At 41.8% G+C, this 20,913-nt stretch overlaps 1 protein-coding gene across 1 annotated transcript in view; it reads right to left on the bottom strand.

Moving 5' to 3' along the window:
- The window catches only part of LOC128692740 (protein amalgam), a 340,005-nt gene that overhangs the window by 67,706 nt on the left and 251,386 nt on the right, over window positions 1–20,913 (bottom strand). Inside the window, exon 5 of the mRNA XM_053782073.2 lies at window positions 2,986–3,196. Within this exon, the coding sequence (XP_053638048.1) occupies window positions 2,986–3,196 (211 nt within the window). The remainder of the gene's footprint in view (window positions 1–2,985; window positions 3,197–20,913) is intronic.

A 20,913-nucleotide genomic window follows, 5' to 3' on the forward strand; every position in this document is an offset into this window, starting at 1 on the left:
ATATATAGTATAGGAAGTCAAGAAATCTGACACTTTCTAGAAAAGCATATGACAAATACCACACACACACACACACACACACACACACACACACACACACACACACACACACACACACAGAGGTTCGTACCCAAGGGTAACAGGAATAATGAAAACGCCAGGATGAGCCCATGGTTCACTCAAAGATGCAAGGAGGCAAAAACCAAGTGTGCTAGGGAATGGAAGAAATATAGAAGGCAAAGGACCCAGGAGAATAAGGAGAGCAGTCGTAGAGCCAGAAACGAATATGCACAGATAAGAAGGCAGGCCCAAAGACAATATGAAAATGACATAGCAGCGAAAGCCAAATCTGACCCGAAACTGTTGTACAGCCACATCAGGAGGAAAACAACAGTCAAGGACCAGGTAATCAGGCTAAGGAAGGAAGGAGGAGAGACAACAAGAAATGACCGTGAAGTATGTGAAGAACTCAACAAGAGATTCAAAGAAGTGTTCACAGAGGAGACAGAAGGGACTCCAGAAAGACGGAGAGGTGGGGCACACCACCAAGTGCTGGACACAGTGCACACAACCGAGGAAGAAGTGAAGAGGCTTCTGAGTGAGCTAGATACCTCAAAGGCAATGGGGCCAGATAACATCTCCCCATGGGTATTGAGAGAGGGAGCAGAGGCGCTATGTGTACCCCTAACAACAATATTCAATACATCTATCGAAACAGGGAGATTGCCTGAGGCATGGAAGACAGCAAATGTAGTCCCAATCTTTAAAAAAGGAGACAGACAGTGTCACTGACATGTATAGTATGCAAAATCATGGAGAAGATTATCAGGAGAAGAGTGGTGGAACACCTAGAAAGGAACGATCTTATCAACAGCAGCCAACATGGTTTCAGGGACGGGAAATCCTGTGTCACAAACCTACTGGAGTTCTATGACATGGTGACAGCAGTAAGACAATAGAGAGAGGGGTGGGTGGATTGCATTTTCTTGGACTGCAAGAAGGCGTTTGACACAGTTCCACACAAGAGATTGGTGCAAAAACTGGAGGACCAAGCAGGGATAACAGGGAAAGCACTACAATGGATCAGGGAATACTTGTCAGGAAGACAGCAGCGAGTCATGGTACGTGGCGAGGTGTCAGAGTGGGCACCTGTGACCAGCGGGGTCCCGCAGTGGTCAGTCCTAGGACCAGTGCTGCTTCTAGTATTTGTGAACGACATGACGGAAGGAATAGACATCTGTTTGCAGATGACGTGAAGTTGATGAGAAGAATTCACTCGATCGAAGACCAGGCAGAACTACAAAGGGATCTGGACAGGCTGCAGACCTGGTCCAGCAATTGGCTCCTGGAGTTCAATCCCACCAAGTGCAAAGTCATGAAGATTGGGGAAGGGCAAAGAAGACCGCAGACGGAGTACAGTCTAGGGGGCCAGAAACTACAAACCTCACTCAAGGAAAAAGATCTTGGGGTGAGTATAACACCAGGCACATCTCCTGAAGCGCACATCAACCAAATAACTGCTGCAGCATATGGGCGCCTAGCAAACCTCAGAACAGCATTCCGACATCTTAATAAGGAATCATTCAGGACCCTGTACACCGTGTACGTTAGGCCCATGTTGGAGTATGCGGCACCAGTTTGGAACCCACACCTAGCCAAGCACGTGAAGAAACTAGAGAAAGTGCAAAGGTTTGCAACAAGACTAGTCCCAGAGCTAAGAGGTATGTCCTACGAGGAGAGGTTAAGGGAAATCAACCTGACGACACTGGAGGACAGGAGAGATAGGGGGGACATGATAACGACATACAAAATACTGAGAGGAATTGACAAGGTGGACAAAGACAGGATGTTCCAGAGATTGGACACAGTAACAAGGGGACACAGTTGGAAGCTGAAGACACAGATGAATCACAGGGATGTTAGGAAGTATTTCTTCAGCCACAGAGTAGTCAGTAAGTGGAATAGTTTGGGAAGCGATGTAGTGGAGGCAGGATCCATACATAGCTTTAAGCAGAGGTATGATAAAGCTCACGGCTCAGGGAGAGTGACTTAGTAGCGATCAGTGAAGAGGCGGGGCCAGGAGCTCGGACTCGACCCCCGCAACCTCAACTAGGTGAGAACTAGGTGAGTACACACACACAGCCAATATTGGAGTATGCAGCGCCAGTCTGGAGCCATCACCTAGCCAAGCATGTGAGGAAACTAGAGAAAGTGCAAAGGTTTGCAACAAGACTAGTCCCGGAGCTAAGGGGTATGTCCTGCGAGGAGAGGTTAAGGAAAATCGACTTGACGACACTGGAAGACAGGAGAGAGAGGGATAACCACATATAAAATAATGAGAGGAATCGACAAGGTGGATAGAGACAGGATGTTCCAGAGATGGGACACAGCAACAAGGGGTCACAGTTGGAAGTTGAAGACTCAGATGAATCACAGGGACATTAGGAAGTATTTCTTCAGTCACAGAGTTGTCAGGAAGTGGAATAGTCTGGGAAGTGATGTAGTGGAGGCAGGATCCATACAAAGCTTTAAGAAGAGATATGATTAAGTGCATGGAGCAGGAAAAGTGACTCGACCCCTGCAACCACAACTAGGTGAGTACACACACACACACACACACACACACACACACACACACACACACACACTCACTCACACATGAAAGAACAAAGATGTGGCGGTGGTGCTGGAAAATTTCATGCACGAACATGAGGAACACAACCAGAGAGAGAGAGAGAGAGAGAGAGAGAGACAGAGAGAGAGGGAGGGAGGGAGGGAGGGAAAGGATGAAGCAGCAAGGCTGGACCTTGTATTCATCTCGAACAGTTCAGACATAGGGGATATTACACTTGAAAGGCTCCTCGGTGCTGGTGATCATGTCCTGAGTTTCGAATGTATAGTAGATTTAACAGTGGAAAATGAAGTAACACGATAAAGATGGGAGAAACCAAGCCTCCTCCCATACATTCCCTCGCACACACTCACCCTGGACTGTAAGGTTGACGGTGAGCGAGACGGGCGGTGTAGTAGAGACCTGACACAGGTAGGAGCCCGCGTCGCTCTTCCTGACATAGTGGATCTTCAAAACCCATTGTTGTCCCCCTGAAGGATTTACCGTCACGAAGCGCGAATCCGATGTGTAAGTGATGGAGCCGGTGGTGAGCAGTCTGATGTCCCGTCCACGAACCCAGGACACCTGCGGGTGGAAGATAAGAGTTAAACCACACGTTCCACTCAGAAGCACAGAAGGCAGTGCCACCAGAAGACACATGAAGGCAGTGCCACCACAAGACACATGAAGGCAGTGCCCCTACATGGCACATGAAGGCACTGCCACCAAAAGACACAAGGCAGTGCCACTACAAGACACGTGAAAGCAGTGCAACTATAAGACATATGAAAGCCGTGTCATCATAAGACACATGAAGGCAGTGCCACCACAAGACACACGAAGGCAGTGCCACCACAAGACACATGAAGGCAGTGCCACCACAAGACACATGAAGGCAGTGCCACCACAAGACACACGAAGGCAGTGCCACCACAAGACACACGAAGGCAGTGCCACCACAAGACACATGAAGGCAGTGCCACCACAAGACACATGAAGGCAGTGCCACCACAAGACACATGAAGGCAGTGCCACTACAAGAGACAAGAACTTGCCTAGTCTAACATTACATCAGAATCTGACTTTCTCTCGGAGTTCAAACCTGTAATGACAGAAGTTTAATTTCTATAACGCCTTTAAGTTTGCGAAGTCCCATAACAAGAAGTTCTTTTCATGCTGGAGAAAAATTATATTCTTTATAATAATAATTATTATTATTATTATCTTCATTTCTACAAATACATGTGCGACATATGGAAGCCTAGCAGGCATCAGTGGCATACTATATAGAAAACCCTGGGCATCCTTAGGATGCGACACACAACAGTCGACTAATACCCAAGTACGTATTTACTGCTAGGTAAACAGTACAGCAGCTATCTTAAGGAAACACTCCCCAATATTTCTACCCATACCGGGGATTCAACCACGAACCTCTGTGAGCTGAGGGCGCTACCGAACTAAGTGAAGCTGGAAATCCGTGTGGGTTATTCAACATAGGATAATGGTGGCTCGACTCACCATTCGCTAACTGGTCTTGGAACAGTCAGTCTGTTGTCGAAAGAAATCGCTGGAAAAAGGAGAGAAACCAGGTTAGGTAAGATTCAGGAAACAGGACAAGTGTGTCCTCACGCGGGTCTAAGTCATATGATGACCCGCTGCTGGAGTTTTTGATCATCAGACCGAGGCCTTCCGATGGCTTATCGGTCCACCCCTTTCAAAGTTAGGGTTATATTTTTGTAGAGAAATCTGAGAGTTGGAAAACAGCTAATATAGCGCCAATATCTGGGAATAGTCATAAAAGAAGCGCAAAATTCCAGATCAGAAGAGCTTATATACACAACGTTAAAGATCACAGTAAAGCTACTAAGAGAAATAATAGATTTAAGCATATGTTTCGTTATGAAATACTTATACAGACTCACAAATGAGAAATCATCTAACAGAAAAGCAAAATCATTTTACAACAGAATGTCACAGACATTCTGTTGATAAAGTAATATTCCTTGACCGCCAAATGACTACTGATACAATATCCCACAGATAAATATTTTACAAAATGAAATAAAAATTGGTGTGCCAGGGAAATTGTTACGGTGGATAACAGAGCACTTGAAGAAAAGAAAGCAGTCACAATGAATTGTCTACACATTTAACCTTTCGTCTAATGTAAGCAAAACGGGATAACTAAAGTACTGTATTAAACCTTAGCTAATGTCAGAATTTTCTTCAGCATTTGTAAGTATGTGTGGATGATTGTCCTAGTATTATTGAGGAAAATATAGAAGAAACGGCAACCAATGAGCCACCTAGATCAGATAAGTGCCTGATGGATTTCACTCTGACATAAGCCTGTCAAGTAATTCGGGAAAGGAGAGGTAGAACTGATGATAGAGCGCCGGTTTTGGAAGAAAGAAATTTAAAGTATTAATGTCGGAGAATTTTAACTGTATGAACTGGGAACAACATTCAAGAACATCTGTAGAGGATCGTTTTGAACTCTGTATATAGCGTGTGTAGGGCACGTAATAGAATTCGCTCTATGAAATATGTTAGGAAGTTTGAGAAAGTCTAGAAGCTTATAAGCATACGCTTATAAGATTAAGGGAACTGAATCAGAAGAATTTACAGCACAAAAGAGCTAGAAGGTACATGACAATGACAGTTTGAAACGAGAGAACTAGGAACAAGTAAAGTTAAATGAATCACGGATTCGTCAATAGATGCTGCTACAGTCACAGATGGCAGGAGGGGGAGGTTGTGACAAGTCTAATGTGTGAGGTAATCACAGGTGTTACGTACGTGTGAGAGGTTGTCACAGGTCTTATGTGTGTGAGGTTGTCACAGGTCTTATGTAAGTGTGAGGTAGTCTTATGTGTGTGTAAGGTTGTCACAAGTCTTGTGTGTGTGGATGTGGGTGGTGTAGTCACATGTCTCGTGTGGGTGGTGTAGTCACATGTCTCGTGTGGGTGGTGTAGTCACATGTCTCGTGTGGGTGGTGTAGTCACGTCTCGTGTGGGTGATGTAGTCACATGTCTCGTGTGGGTGGTGTAGTTACAGGTTTCTTGTGTGTGGTGTAGTCACATGTCTCGTGTGGGTGGTGTAGTTACAGGTTTCTTGTGGGTGGTGTAGTCACATGTCTCGTGTGGGTGGTGTAGTCACAGACATTTTGTGGGTGGTGTAAACATAGTTATTGTGTGGGTGATTAGTCACTGATCTTTTCTTTTGGCATCAGTCAGTTTTACAGCCTACTAGCTGTTATCCAGCCTAAGCTCATTCAAAACCCAACTCATCGGTATACTACCCCCCTCCCTAGGATGCAACGCAAACAGCCAACTAACACCCAGGTACTTATTGCTAATTGAACAGGGGCAGCATGTGTAAGGAAATATGCTGAACGTGTCCACCCATGCTGGGGATCAAACCACGGACACCTAGTATGTGAGCTGAGATCGCTACCAGTGTTGTCACAGGTCTTGATGGTGATATTGGCATAGCTTTTGTGTTTGTGTCTTCTGCGTGATATAATCTCATATGTGTGAACCACATTACTAGGGCTTGTCACAGGTCCTTGGCTTCGAACTATAGACCAATAAGCCTTACCTCCATAGTGAGGAAATTTATGGAATCAATAATTGCCGAAGCAATTCGTAGCCATCTTGATAGGCACAGATTGATTAATGAATCTCAACACGGTTTTACAAAGGGGTGTTCCTGTCTTACGAATTTACTAACTTTTTTCACTAAGGTGTTTGAAGAGGTAGATCATGGTAATGAATATGATATTGTGTATATGGACTTCAGTAAGGCTTTCGATAGAGTTCCACATAAGAGGCTATTGGGGAAACTTAAGGCACACGGAATAGGAGAATTTTTTTCCTGGGTAGAGGCATGGCTGACAAATAGGCAGCAGAAAGTTTGCATAAATGGGGAGAAATCAGAATGAGGGCACGTCACAAGCGGTGTTCCTCAGGGGTCAGTGCTGGGCCCGTTGTTATTCACAGTTTACATAAATGATGTAGATGAGGGAATAAATAGCGACATAAGCAAATTTACTGATGACACCAAAATAGGCCGTTCAATTCATTCTAATGATGACACTAGAGCACTCCAGGATGATTTGAATAGACCGATGCAATGATCGGAGAAGTGGCAGATGCGGTTTAATATAGACAAATGCAAAGTTCTAAATGTTGGACAGGAAAATAACCATGCGACATATAAACTAAATAATGTAGATCTTAATACTACTGATTGCGAAATGGATTTAGGAGTTCTGGTTAGCAGTAATCTAAAACCAAGGCAACAATGCATTAGTGTTCGTAATAAAGCTAACAGAATTCTTGGCTTCATATCTAGAAGTATAAATAATAAACTCTATAAACCATACCCCGGCCGGGATTGAACCCGCGGTCAGAGAGTCTCAAAACTCCAGCCCGTCGTGTTAGCCACTAGACCAGCTAGCCACAATAAGATTCGTCCAACTAGGTATATTTCTACACCATAGGAAGGTTAGCACAGGCACCACTGTGACCACAAATGCAAGTTTTTACAGACGAATCTCCAGCTAGCATGGCTGTGACGAACTCTAGCTCAAGTCCCTTCACTGCCGTCAACATGACTCACGAAATCGTAATGACACTATTGCAAACAAACCATACCCCGGCCGGGATTGAACCCGCGGTCAGAGAGTCTCAAAACTCCAGCCCGTCGCGTTAGCCACTAGACCAGCTAGCCACAATAAGATTCGTCCAACTAGGTATATTTCTTCACTGCCGTCATGTTGACGGCAGTGAAGGGACTTGAGCTAGAGTTCGTCACAGCCATGCTAGCTGGAGATTCGTCTGTAAAAACTTGCATTTGTGGTCACAGTGGTGCCTGTGCTAACCTTCCTATGGTGTAGAAATATACCTAGTTGGACGAATCTTCTTGTGGCTAGCTGGTCTAGTGGCTAACGCGACGGGCTGGAGTTTTGAGACTCTCTGACCGCGGGTTCAATCCCGGCCGGGGTATGGTTTGTTTGCAATAGTGTCATTACGATTTCGTGAGTCATGTTGACGGCAGTGAAGGGACTTGAGCTAGAGTTCGTCACAGCCATGCTAGCTGGAGATTCGTCTGTAAAAACTTGCATTTGTGGTCACAGTGGTGCCTGTGCTAACCTTCCTATGGTGTAGAAATATACCTAGTTGGACGAATCTTATTGTGGCTAGCTGGTCTAGTGGCTAACGCGACGGGCTGGAGTTTTGAGACTCTGACCGCGGGTTCAATCCCGGCCGGGGTATGGTTTGTTTGCAATCGTGTCATTACGATTTCGTGAGTAATAAACTCTATATAAACTCTATATAAACTATATATATCCTTGGTTACGCCTCATTTAGACTATGCTGCTCAGGTCTGGTCACCGTATTACAGAATAGATATAAATGCTCTGGAAAGCGTACAGAGGAGGATGACAAAGATGATCCCATGTATCAGAAATCTTCCCTATGAGGATAGAGTGAGGGCCCTGAATCTGCACTCTCTCGAAAGGCGTAGAATTAGGGGGGATATGATCGAGGTGTATAAATAGAAAACAAGAATAAATAAAGGGGATGTAAATAGCCTGCTGAAAATTTCCAGCCAAGACAGAACTCGCAGCAATGGTTTCAAGTTGGAAAAATTCAGATTCAGGAAGGATATAGGAAAGCACTGGTTTGGTAATAGAGTCGTGGATGAGTGGAACAAACTCCCCAGTACAGTTATTGAGGCTAAAACGTTGTGTAGTTTTAAAAATAGGTTAGATAAATACATGAGGGGGTGTGGGTGGGTGTGAGTTGGACCTGACTAACTTGTGCTGCTGGGTCTGGTGCCGTGCTCCTTCCTTGAGTGGAGGTGACCAGACTAGGTGGGTCATTGGGCTAATCCGGGGGGGAGACATGGACCTGCTCCGCATGGGTCAGTAGGCCTGTTGCAGTGTTCCTTCTTTCTTATGTTCTTATATACATTCAAGGGTCTGGATATGTAGGAAGAGAGAAAGAGAAAGAGAGGGAGAAGGAAAACAAAGGAAGTAGACAGTAAGTAAACAGATATAAACAGATTCAGACTAAACACCGATCATACATACAGAAACAGGTACAGACAGTTGTAGACAGCTCCTGGGAGACGAAAGCTGTCGAAAATTCCTTAAGGCTTTCAGAAAGATCCATTTGTTATGGAGAACAAAGTCTTTATATCCAGTCCATCACCATGTTGTTGCTATCGTAAAATAAAATGGATTAATCATCCAGTCTTGCTGCTGCAGTTCCCATTTGTCGCAGCTTGAGAAATGTGTGCGAATACCGAGAAAGAATTATTGTAATCAATGGCGATTCTCCATTCGTACCCGCTCTTTTTTAAGTGACGCTTCACTGAATACAGTCACTTCACTTTTTTTTTCTCAGTAATGATAAGTCATGCATACACACACTCACAAGTGCACAATTCAGAAGATATTAAATTGTCTTAAGGAAATTCTTAAGTTGGCTAACCTTGAATGCAGTGCTTCAGTTATCTGTAATATCTGCTTCAGTTTGTTTAAAGGAGATTATAAACAATGGAATATATGTTTTTACCATTATGTTGGAAGACCAATTTCCTGTTAAGGTGTGTTGGGGTGAAGGGTCAAAGGACACCACACCTGCTTCACTAATTAGCTAAGTTGGTTTCGGTGTTCCCTGACTCGACAGGTTAATTAGCATGAAAGCATTTGTTATTGATCATTATCTGGGCCATTGTTGAGCGGCTTTCCCATTAATTATTCTTTTTTATCTCTTTGTGTATTTTATGGTATGTTTATCTGTGTTTGTCAGTTTTGCTGTATGCCTTCGCTGCTGTCTGGTCCCACTGTATTTACTTGTTGTATGACTGTCAGTTTATATGTTTTTCTGCCTGCCTGTCTGTGTGACTGATAGTTTTCCCGTTGGTCTGACTGGCAGTGTCTATTCTTCTCTGATGTTCACAAACATATCACAACCTTTCATTGTAGTTACCATTTTGCTCATCCTTTTGTGGTATACAAGTCACGTCTTCATCGACTGTCCTTGTCATATGTCCATTCTCTCTCTCTCTCTCTCTCTCTCTCTCTCTCTCTCTCTCTCTCTCTCTCTCTCTCTCTCCCACTCTCGCACTCTTTCTCTCTGACACTCTCTGCTGGAGATGTCATCTTTAGTAGGCTTAAATTTTCACCACTCCATTGCTGTTTTTAGTTTTACATGTGCTTTCTGTTGAGTCACTGACTATAGGCGATATAACATAATGAAAGGAAGAGCCATTAAATTTTATTTGTCAGTGACAAGTCCAAGCCCACACAAGCAAGAATAATGAGTAGCTTGTATGCTGAGGTGGAAGTATCTATTTCTATTGTATCTACTAGAGATGACTTCATTTGGAGGCCTGAAATATGAAGACTACCTATATATTCAAAACAACCACGGAGAGATGAATGATAGCTCTAGACCATTCGTGTTGCAATCAACACATAATCAGGAGCTTGCAATGTTACAGAAATGAGTAGGAACTCCAAAATCTCTTTCTCTCTACATTGTTCTCTTCTTCATGTGCATAAACATTTAGTATAACCCACTTTTCGCATCCCACTCTTATTTTAATCACATAATCCTTGAATTTCTACATTAATAATCCCTCCTTCCCTGCCATCTATATGTGGTTTCAGAGATGAAGTCTAAACTCCTTGCCTCGAACCTTCGCTAACCATTACTGATTTCACTCTCTTCTGCCTTCGAGAACCTAATCGCACCTCTATTTAAAGCTGTCCACTGTCCAGGTCGTTCCACGTCCTGACTACCCTTAGGCTGAAGAATTACTTTCTAACATCCCTATGGTTCATATGTGTTTTCAACTTACAACTGCTCCTTTGTCTTCTGTTTCCAGCCTCTTAAACAGTCTATTCTTGTTCACCCTTCCAGTTCCTCTTAGAATCTCAGTACTTATCCTCATAACATACAGCCCTAGGTCCGAGACTATTCTTATCGTTAACTTCTACACTTCCTCCAGTTTCTTAACATGCATGATCAGGTGTGGTTTCCATACTGATGCTATGTACAGCAATATGGGCCTGACATATGCCCGTATTTAGGGTTGTGAATGGCTCCTTGCTTAGGTTTCCGAAAACTAATCTTAGCTTTTCTAAGTTATTTGGTTGATGTGCGACTCAAGCATAATCTTCTGTTCATTTCTAGCCCCAGGGTCCTTCTCCTTGGGTGAGGTTTGCGGTTTTTGATTCCCGAACCTATAGTAAATCTGCTGTCTTTATTAGCCATCTCCAAACCTCTTAACTTTGTAGTCACTGGGATTAAATTCTAACACCCAGTTCTTAAACCAAGTCTGCAGCTAGTCCAGACCCCTTTATAGTCTTTCATTTTCCTCTCCTAGTTGAATTTTTCTCATTAGTTTTACATCATCTGAGAACAGGGATACCTCTGACTATCCCTTCCATCATGTCAATAGTACCTGTCCTAGTACCAATCCCTGTGGAACTCCAGTTGTTACTAACGCCCATTTCTTTTTTTTAAGAAAGTCACATTTTTTTCTTCCTATTATGTATTCCTTTATCCACTGTAGTGCCTTCACTATTGTGTCTGTCTGCCCCTCTACCTGTTGTCTCAGATTAGGTTAATATCCTATATCAACTCATTTCAAAGTCCAGCTTCATCAGTACACGTAAGGAGGCATGACCAACGTTTCAAGCCGTGCCGGGGATCGAATCACGACTACTCGTATGAAAGCTGAATGTCCCACCAACCGAGTCGCAGGGTTCTTCCTTAATTTAAAGCCCAAAAATCTGTAAACTTCCCATCTTTTTCTCCCCTACCTCACTTTTGTTACCTTGTCGTAAAACATTAGTGGTTGATGTTAATGAAACCAATCCTCTCTAGGTGCTCCACAACTTTTATCCTGAAAATCTTCTTCATAATCTTGCATGACTTACAAGAACGTAATAACGCACCTGCAAACAAAGTCTTCCGTGAACACCAGCTTTGCATTGTTCATCTGGGTTCCTCTGGCCACCGTCCAATATTTACCCATCATTGCTCTATAGCTGTCCTATTTTTTGTCTTAGTTTCCTGCTGCTTAAAGGTGGGTTGTGCATCACTGCTATCACGACCTTGCCACCCTCTGTCTTCAGAGTGCCAACTGTGTAGTCATTTCCTTCCTCTCTGTTTATTCCTCTCATCTCAAAATTCCACTGGTTTCCAGTCAGCAACACCACTCCATCTCCATCGCTCTTTCTGCCCTTCTTCATTATTTGATACCCAGCTGGCAAGATTGCATCTGTTATCACTTCTGTGAGCTATGTGTCTGAGAGTGTTATAATGTGTGAGGATGCTTCCGTTACACCTTCATTCCAGTCTTTGTTCCATACTTTGTTTCATTTCTTATTTTGTGTTTGAGTTCTTTTGTTCCTAAGCTGCGCTAACGTTTCCTTCTCCAGAAGATTTGTCAAGTAATTTGAGAGCGAAACATTGTTGCAATAATTTGCCACACAAGTTGAATTTGTGTCGTTGTACCCAACAGAACATCGGTAATTCTATCATTATTATTACAAACTATGTGTAAGATTCTGCAACAAACACACTGAAATTAATGACATGAAACAAGGCAGAGTTTAACGTGAAGAATGACAACAGATGCACTAGAAAAGCATTGAGGCTTTAGCAATCGAGAGTTTCGAAATCATTTAACAAATCCAAATGACGGTGAACATCACCGTACAGCTGTTGAGATAGTTTTGAATTGAACGAAACTTAGTAAACGGTGAAACAATGTTCAGTAAATCTTGTACCTCACTTTGCCAGCCCTCCTCTGTCTAATCTTCCTTTTTTCTTTCCAGCAGCGATGGGGTAATTTAACTCATATTTGGGTGTTCTTGCAGAAGACTTAACGTAACTAGTCCCAAAAATAATAATAATAATAATCTTCTTCTTCTTCTTCTTCTTCTTCTTCTTCTTCTTCTTCTTCTTCTTCTTCTTCTTCTTCTTCTTCTTCTTCTTCTTATTATTATTATTATTATTATTATTATTATTATTATGATGATGATGATGATGTACACCCGAAGGCGTACCCTTTAAATAATTGCCTGCATTTTTCTTAAAATTTTTTTCTGCAGCTTTTCTGTGCCCTCAAATTTTCAGCACTTGCGTACGGTAACGATGAACAAATTCTATGAAAAATTGGAATGCTGGAGTGTTCCATGACCAAGGCTGTTGAACCCGGTCTCATCTTCCAGGAATGGTTGGGATAACTTACAAAATCCTCATTAGCGGAGCTTCAAACCTAAAGAAAAAGCTGAAGAAAAATTCGACGACGTTGGAGAGTGAAACTGAAATGTGTAGATGCTGATTTGCGCATTTTTATTTGTAACTTAATGGGCAGTTTTTATTTCCGATAAATCAGGTAGAATAATAATCGGTGTACCTCCGAACGTCTTCAATATTGAAAGTTTCGTTTGCATGCTGGCAACTTTGTTAATGTAGTAAAATAGTCAAAAGATTGGAATCAGATGAATTACTAGACAATGCCCTTTCTGATCGGTTCCAAACTTTTACTATTGGTTGGTTTTATTGAAACACAGCTTGTATAATTCTCTGAACTGTCTTAATTTCAATTTACCCATTTTATTAAGTAATTTTTTCAAATGTCATAATTAGAGAATGCCTCTACTGATCATCTTGAAACCTTAAATACTTGTGTATCATAACTGAAAGTAAATTATTTCTGTATTAATTTTAGGTTGTGTGGTTCTAATTTGCGATTTTTTTTATTCAATATCAAGTTGGAGTTTTTAAGAAATCAAAATCAAATACATTTTTTTACAGGATTGTATAAAATCTTAAATAAAATGTAAATGAGACAAGAAAGATGTAAAATCCATAAAATATGAGGTGAGGTTTTACGGTATTTTTAAATTTAACGTAGAAAGACTTTTTTAAAAACATACTCAACAAAAATTTCGTTTGATTTCTCACAAATTTTCGTTTATTACTCGAGAACGCTTTATCCCATCAGCTTCAAATTTTTAAATTTTGGTGTTCTGTATGTTGGGCACGAGTCCTGGGTCTATTTGTCTGCCTCGGTGCCCAATACACAATGCTACATTGGTCAGTAGCAAATTTTGTTTCCGTGTGGTAGGTGGGGACAGGCTTCCCTGACCGGCTTTTAGGTTTCAACACCGTGTATCCTACTCAGTAGAAGGTTCGTATATTTAATAAAATGTCTTTTTTTTTTTTGCCTTTTTTAATCACGAAATGGTGTAGCAACATTTTATCTTATTGCATTAATATGCTTTGATGCTGATAATCTGCTGCTGATCCAAGGAAGTTGGTTTATCTTTCCCTGCCTGTGATCGAGTCTGAATGACTCAAATTCCTATATGGCCCGTTTGGGTTTAGCGCTTTGCTTTGATTAAAATGTAAATGTGAACGGCCTCAATCTTCACTGGCTGATGGAACGTATGATATGGGTGGAAAGTTCTGTGTAGGCACAGATTTTATCAGCTTCAAACTTTAAGTGATTTTAGGTTGATGTTAGGTTGTATACTAAATTCAGTTGGTATGTGTGAAATAACTGGAAAATGTCTCTTCTGATCAGAAATATGTCAGTTTTTCTAGATTAATGAACTTAATGTTCTTTTATGTGTCTATAACATGAGTGTGCCCTCAAGACTGTAGTTAAAAATTTGTATTTTATTTAGAGTAGGCTTACATAAAACTAGTAACTTATTTATTTACATTCTTAAAAGATACTTAGAGAAATGTTTGGATTGAATTTATCTTGCGTTAGCTCCGATATGCTTTTTCAAGAGACTAGAAAAACAACAGTTCTGCTTTTCCTGCGATAATTTCCGAGTGTCTCCTCTGATTAACTTCAACACTTCCATACTGAATACTTCATAGAGCAACATCTGAGCAGATTTAAGCTTAATGTTTTTGTGCTTTAGGGTATTATCTTTGATCCTTGTGGAAATTTTGGTTATAACTTTTAGAATATGTGAAAGTTTGTTCTGTTTTCCTGTAAATCTTCTACACATATGCTTAACTGTTTTCAACTTTTGCAATGCTGCAACTGCTTGAACCTCTCCTTTTCCCTCCTTCAACCATCATAAACTTGCAAGGACTTTCCTCCTCCTCCTCTCCCTTCTCTTCAAAAATTAAACTATCTGTCTTGACCTTCCCTTTCTCTATTTCTGCTTAACAATAGAGCTGTCGTGTCGCAGCAGTGTGTAACGGGAAAGTCCTTCAATGCCTTAATGCTCATCAAAATATAAGTTTCGTTTTATAGGAGTGTGTGAGCAACACTTTGTCTATTTAACGACCGTACGTGTCATCCAAATGGTTCACTAAAAACTTTTATCTCCACGAATTTCTCTCATCATTTGTAGAAAACAAAGTGGGAAAATCTACCTCTTAGTCAATAAACGACAGTGCATTAAGCGGTTGTATAAAACCTATTTAGGGACAAATAGAAATGAGGTGGAATTCACACAAACTTTATACACCTTACGCCACAGTCGTTAAATCTGGACCAGTATCGAAGTAAACCATTTACTGAAGCAGTGCAGAATTGTGACAGCATCTGTCTCCTCGGGCGGCGCACTGACACAGTGAACAAAATGGTAAAACAAATATGATTGAATACTATCATCCTCTCTACTCTTGTATTTGTATAACAAAGTGTTTCGGTTTGGGTACATCGACTGAGACGCAAGATATGTTGGCCTTGTATTTTAAAATACTTTGTTATAAGGTGGTGGTCGCTGCTGCAGTGGTCTATAACAGCCTGTCCCAAGCAGCATTCGTAAACCATACCCCCGGCCGGGATTGAACCCGCGGTCATAGTCTCAAAACTCCAGCCCGTCGCGTTAGCCACTAGACCAGCTAGCCACAATAAGATTCATCCAACTAGGTATATTTCTACACCATAGGAAAGTTAGCACAGGCACCTCTGTGACCACAAATGCAAGTTTTTACAGACGAATCTCCAGCTAGCGTGGCCGTGACGAACTCTAGCTCAAGTCCCTTCACTGCCGTCAACATGACTCAAGAAATCGTAATGACACGATTGCAAATAAACCATACCACAGAGGTGCCTGTGCTAACTTTCCTATGGTGTAGAAATATACCTAGTTGGATGAATCTTATTGTGGCTAGCTGGTCTAGTGGCTAACGCGACGGGCTGGAGTTTTGAGACTCTGACCGCGGGTTCAATCCCGGCCGGGGGTATGGTTTATTTGCAATCGTGTCATTACGATTTCTTGAGTCATGTTGACAGCATTCGTAATTACAAACATTTAATAACAGTCAGTTTTGGCACATAGAAATTGTAGCCATTTCTTAATATGGAATTTCGATTTGAGTTTGGTTAGTTAAGTTACTGTTTAACAATGAAAATAAACCAAGTAAAACATTCGATAACGACGATAAATGATTGTGTAATGCAGGCGAAATAAAACAGTGAACGGGTATCAGCCAATGTTTTACCGTATTTTTTTTTACCTGCAATCTATGACATTGGAATTTAGGTATGTCATAATTGATTAATTTTAATTAATAAATCACAAACTAACCTAATCAATCTAACCTAGCATAAACTATCTTGAATAACGTAAATCGGAGAAATTTTTGAAAATCGTATGTGAGAAATCCACAAGAAGTTGCGAGGATGGGTAGGCTATAATGACACTGTATTGTTACAGTAGCCCGTCATATGAACAATGACTACCCCATCTTCCCCTTTCGACGACCAACGGGTCGTCAAGAGATTGAGACCCGTGTCGGGGCTCTGTCCTCACGAATATTTCAACAATCTTCACTTGTCCCACTGACACTGGCTCACTTTAACGAGGTGTGGTTCGAGTGGTTTCTACCAAGGAATGCAATTCTATCTACAGAGTGCTTGCCTAACTACGAACTCTGCTGAATATTGGAATATTTACTCTTTTCTCTAGATTTGCTTACTTACGGCCGACGACACTAAACAAATTATAGATACGGCTTGAGGAATGTGGAAGATAGACTTTGATTGGATCAAGATTCCTGTATTATGAGAGTGAACTGATCGCAAAACTAGCAAGTTGATATTAAATTTAATTTTTTAAGAAAAACAACGGTTGTAGCCCTTTGTAAATAAACCTTTACATGCGTCCCACTCTACAGTACGGCTAATAATAATCTCGTAATCGGTCACATTTACCTAATGAGAAAACCAACATTTTTGACTAGAAATTTCCAGCGGTTTTCCTCTGCATCCGGAATTAATATCCTAGAATGGGTACCTTTATTTGAGTGCGTGATTTTATATTTTTTCCCTTCCTCCAAGGTTAAATTTTCAATGTTAGTGTACTGTAACTAGGGGAGAGGTTCATGCACCTACTAGCACTTGCAGGTGTTCTCTGTTACTTGTTTCATGCATTGAACATTGATTTATCCTATGCAGAAGAAAGCTAGAAGTTTACTGGCGTGTGTAGTTACCAATTTGCTCATTATCTTTCTAAAATATAATGAGCAAACTGGGGAGTGGAACAGAATTCTTTCTTCGTAAGCCATGCGTATCGTAAGAGGCGACTAAAATACCAGGAGCAAGGGGTTAGTAACCGTTTCTCTTGAATAAATTACTAAATTTTAAAAAGAAAAACTTCCGTTTTTCTTTTTAAATCTTGAAAAGGTTGATAGACAAATTACCATTCTTCTTTGTTTAGGACTGATGAAGCCACTGTATGGCGAAGTGTTTCCTCAGTAAAGATACCCAAATGTTGCACATGTGTCTAATTCGTCAATCTTTTTAAGTGTTGGTTAACTACTACGAGGGAAAGGTTCGTGGGACTATTCGGTTTGGCAGATGCCTTTTAGACTAAGGGCTCTGAATCTGTACTCTACAGAAAGGCGTAGAAGTAGGCGGAATATGATTGAGGTGTATAAATGGAAAACAGGAAATAATAAAAGGGATGTAAATAGCGTGCTAAAAATATCTAACATAGAACCCGCAGCAATGGTTTTAAATTGGAAAAATTCAGAATCAGGAAAGATATAGGAAAGCACTGGTTTGGTAACAGAGTTGTGGATGAGTGGAACAAACTCTCGAGTACCGTCATAGAAGCTAAGACGTTGTGTAGTTTTAAAATTAGGTTGGATAAATACATGAGTGGGTGTGGGTGGGTGTGGGTTGGACCTGACTAGCTTGTGCTACTAGGTCGGATGCCGTGCTCCTCCCTTAAGTGACGTGTCTGACCTCACTAGGTCAAGGCATTGGCTTAAGCCGGTGGGAGAACTGGACCTGCCTCTCATAAGCCAGTAAGCCTGTTGTAGTGTTACTTCTTTATGTTCTTAAGACTAGCCTACTTCTTGAGGTCTGCACTCTCCTTCGACAACCCAACACTAATTGAAATGACGCACTCCTGAGATTTATGTTTAGGAAAGCACTGAATCTGTCACTGGAAGATCACCAGTGGGATCAAGCAACTCTTCCAGTGGAACTGGGAGGTATAGAGGTGTGTAAAGCAACGCAGGTAGCTTTACCTGCATTTCCGTCCTCGTTCATGAATTCCAGAGAACTAGCTAAAGAGATTGTCCCCGAATGATTGAGAGGTGTTGTAGGAGCTCACGACCCAAAGTTCATCGAAGTAGCCACGCAGTGGGACAGTCTCGCAGACTCTTCAAGCAGACCAGCTAAACCCAAAGAGCATAAACAGTCCAACAAGGATAAGCGGATCGTGGAGAAAATCGCCAACACACTGCTCAACAAAGAAACGGACACAGCTCGTCTCCTAGTGGTGAAGGCACCACATTCAGACGATTAGTTGTTCCTAAATTCCTTCTTTTGCACTCGACTCGACCCGCAGGTCATTCGGATTGGTGTAGTTCTTCGCCAGGCTCCCATACTCATCGAACATAGGTACATTTGCGGTAGGGCATCTGCTGATCAATTTGGACTACATGTTCTCGTCTGTCATACGTCAGAAGGGAAGTATGCCAGACGTAAGGAGGTCAACGACTTCATCAAACGAAGTCTCGCCACAGCGTTGACCAGTAGAACGGGAACCTGAGACAGGTAGTGAGGTCTGACGGTTGGTAAGCAGACTGCATGGGACTACACTTGTGTTTCTAGGTTGGCTGACACCTACTCACCATACTCTGAAGCCAAAGGGAGTGGCGCCGCCAGTTTCAGGGAGACCCAGAAGATTAACAAATACACAGGGCTGCCACCAAGCTATAAGTTCGTCCCGGTAGGGTCGGAAACGCTCGGAGCATGGGGCAAGTGTGCTCTAAAATTCCTGAAAGAGTTAGGTAAAAACTCATCAGAAAAAGGACACAGAGCAGCCAGCTTCCTCTTTCAGAGACTCAGTCTTGCGATGCAGAGAGGAAATGATAACAGCATTCTGGGCACACGGCAAACCACTCGAGAGCTGGATGAAGTATTTGAGATGCAGGCCCTGAGATGCCATTTATGTTGTTCTCTTTCCCATTCTATCTTTGACAAATATTAATAATATATGCCACCCTATACTGTTCCTTGTGTGTACACTGAGGCAGAAGTCACAAGAACTATTGGATGTAAGGAATACCTTTTTCGGAGGGCACAAAAACACTTCTAGTGCCTTTAGTTCCTGTAATTTATGACAGAAGCTTCCTCTTCACCAGCATCCCTAACAACCATCAACTCCATGGAGACAACTGGTAAATCTCATTCACTATTAGTTCGAACCTTGATATTCTACACATGGGAACTACTAACCTCGTAACATATGATGCCTTATTACTCAAACACTTGATTTTTTTCACAGTACAATTTTCTTCCATTGTTCATTTTCCTTAGAAAAATTTTACTAGTTCATATTTAGAATTTGTTTTCAAACTTCATGTTTTCAGTTAAAAATAACTCGAACTGTCTTCTGAAATGTATTAATTCATCATTTTAGGATTGAAATATATTTATGTACTACCAGAAATGTGCGTATTGTTACCTTTTATTTACTGTGTTCATTTTTGTATCTTAGTGCAACATATGTTTATTTCTCACCATCTGTGAAGAGCTCGACACACAGGCAACTCAATACATGGGTCAGATGGATGGATCAATATACCATCAGACCCACAAAACATTCAATCAAAATGTTCGTTAACAGTTTTTAGCCATACTGGGTGTAGCGAACAACATAAAAACCCTTTGCTAAAATCTGATCACCTGAAGTGGGCTAAAAGTGAGTCAGTTCCAAGATGGCCGCTGCTGATACTGTAAATAAGGAAGGCAGCGGTAGCTTCCTTATTAAAATTATTATTATTATTATTTTTTTTTTTTTATCACACTGGCCGATTCCCACCAAGGCAGGGTGGCCCGAAAAAGAAAAACTTTCACCATCATTCACTCCATCACTGTCTTGCCAGAAGGGTGCTTTACACTACAGTTTTTAAACTGCAACATTAACACCTCTCCTTCAGAGTGCAGGCACTGTACTTCCCATCTCCAGGACTCAAGTCCGGCCTGCCGGTTTCCCTGAATCCCTTCATAAATGTTACTTTGCTCACACTCCAACAGTACGTCAAGTATTAAAAACCATTTGTCTCCATTCACTCCTATCAAACACGCTCACGCATGCCTGCTGGAAGTCCAAGCCCCTCGCACACAAAACCTCCTTTACCCCCTCTCTCCAACCTTTCCTAGGCCGACCCCTACCCCGCCTTCCTTCCACTACAGACTGATACACTCTTGAAGTCATTCTGTTTCGCTCCATTCTCTCTACATGTCCGAACCACCTCAACAACCCTTCCTCAACCCTCTGGACAACAGTTTTGGTAATCCCGCACCTCCTCCTCTTTTCCCCTCATCAATTCTATGATTCACCTCATCTTTCATAGACCCATCCGCTGACACGTCCACTCCCAAATATCTGAATACATTCACCTCCTCCATGCTCTCTCCCTCCAATCTGATATTCAATCTTTCATCACCTAATCTTTTTGTTATCCTCATAACCTTACTCTTTCCTGTATTCACCTTTAATTTTCTTCTTTTGCACACCCTTCCAAATTCATCCACCAATCTCTGCAACTTCTCTTCAGAATCTCCCAAGAGCACAGTGTCATCAGCAAAGAGCAGCTGTGACAACTCCCACTTTGTGTGTGATTCTTTATCTTTTAACTCCACGCCTCTTGCCAAGACCCTCGCATTTACTTCTCTTACAACCCCATCTATAAATATATTAAACAACCACGGTGACATCACACATCCTTGTCTAAGGCCTACTTTTACTGGGAAATAATTTCCCTCTTTCC

The sequence above is a fragment of the Cherax quadricarinatus genome, chromosome 6, assembly GCF_038502225.1.
Source record: "Cherax quadricarinatus isolate ZL_2023a chromosome 6, ASM3850222v1, whole genome shotgun sequence".
NCBI classification, from domain to species: domain Eukaryota; kingdom Metazoa; phylum Arthropoda; class Malacostraca; order Decapoda; family Parastacidae; genus Cherax; species Cherax quadricarinatus.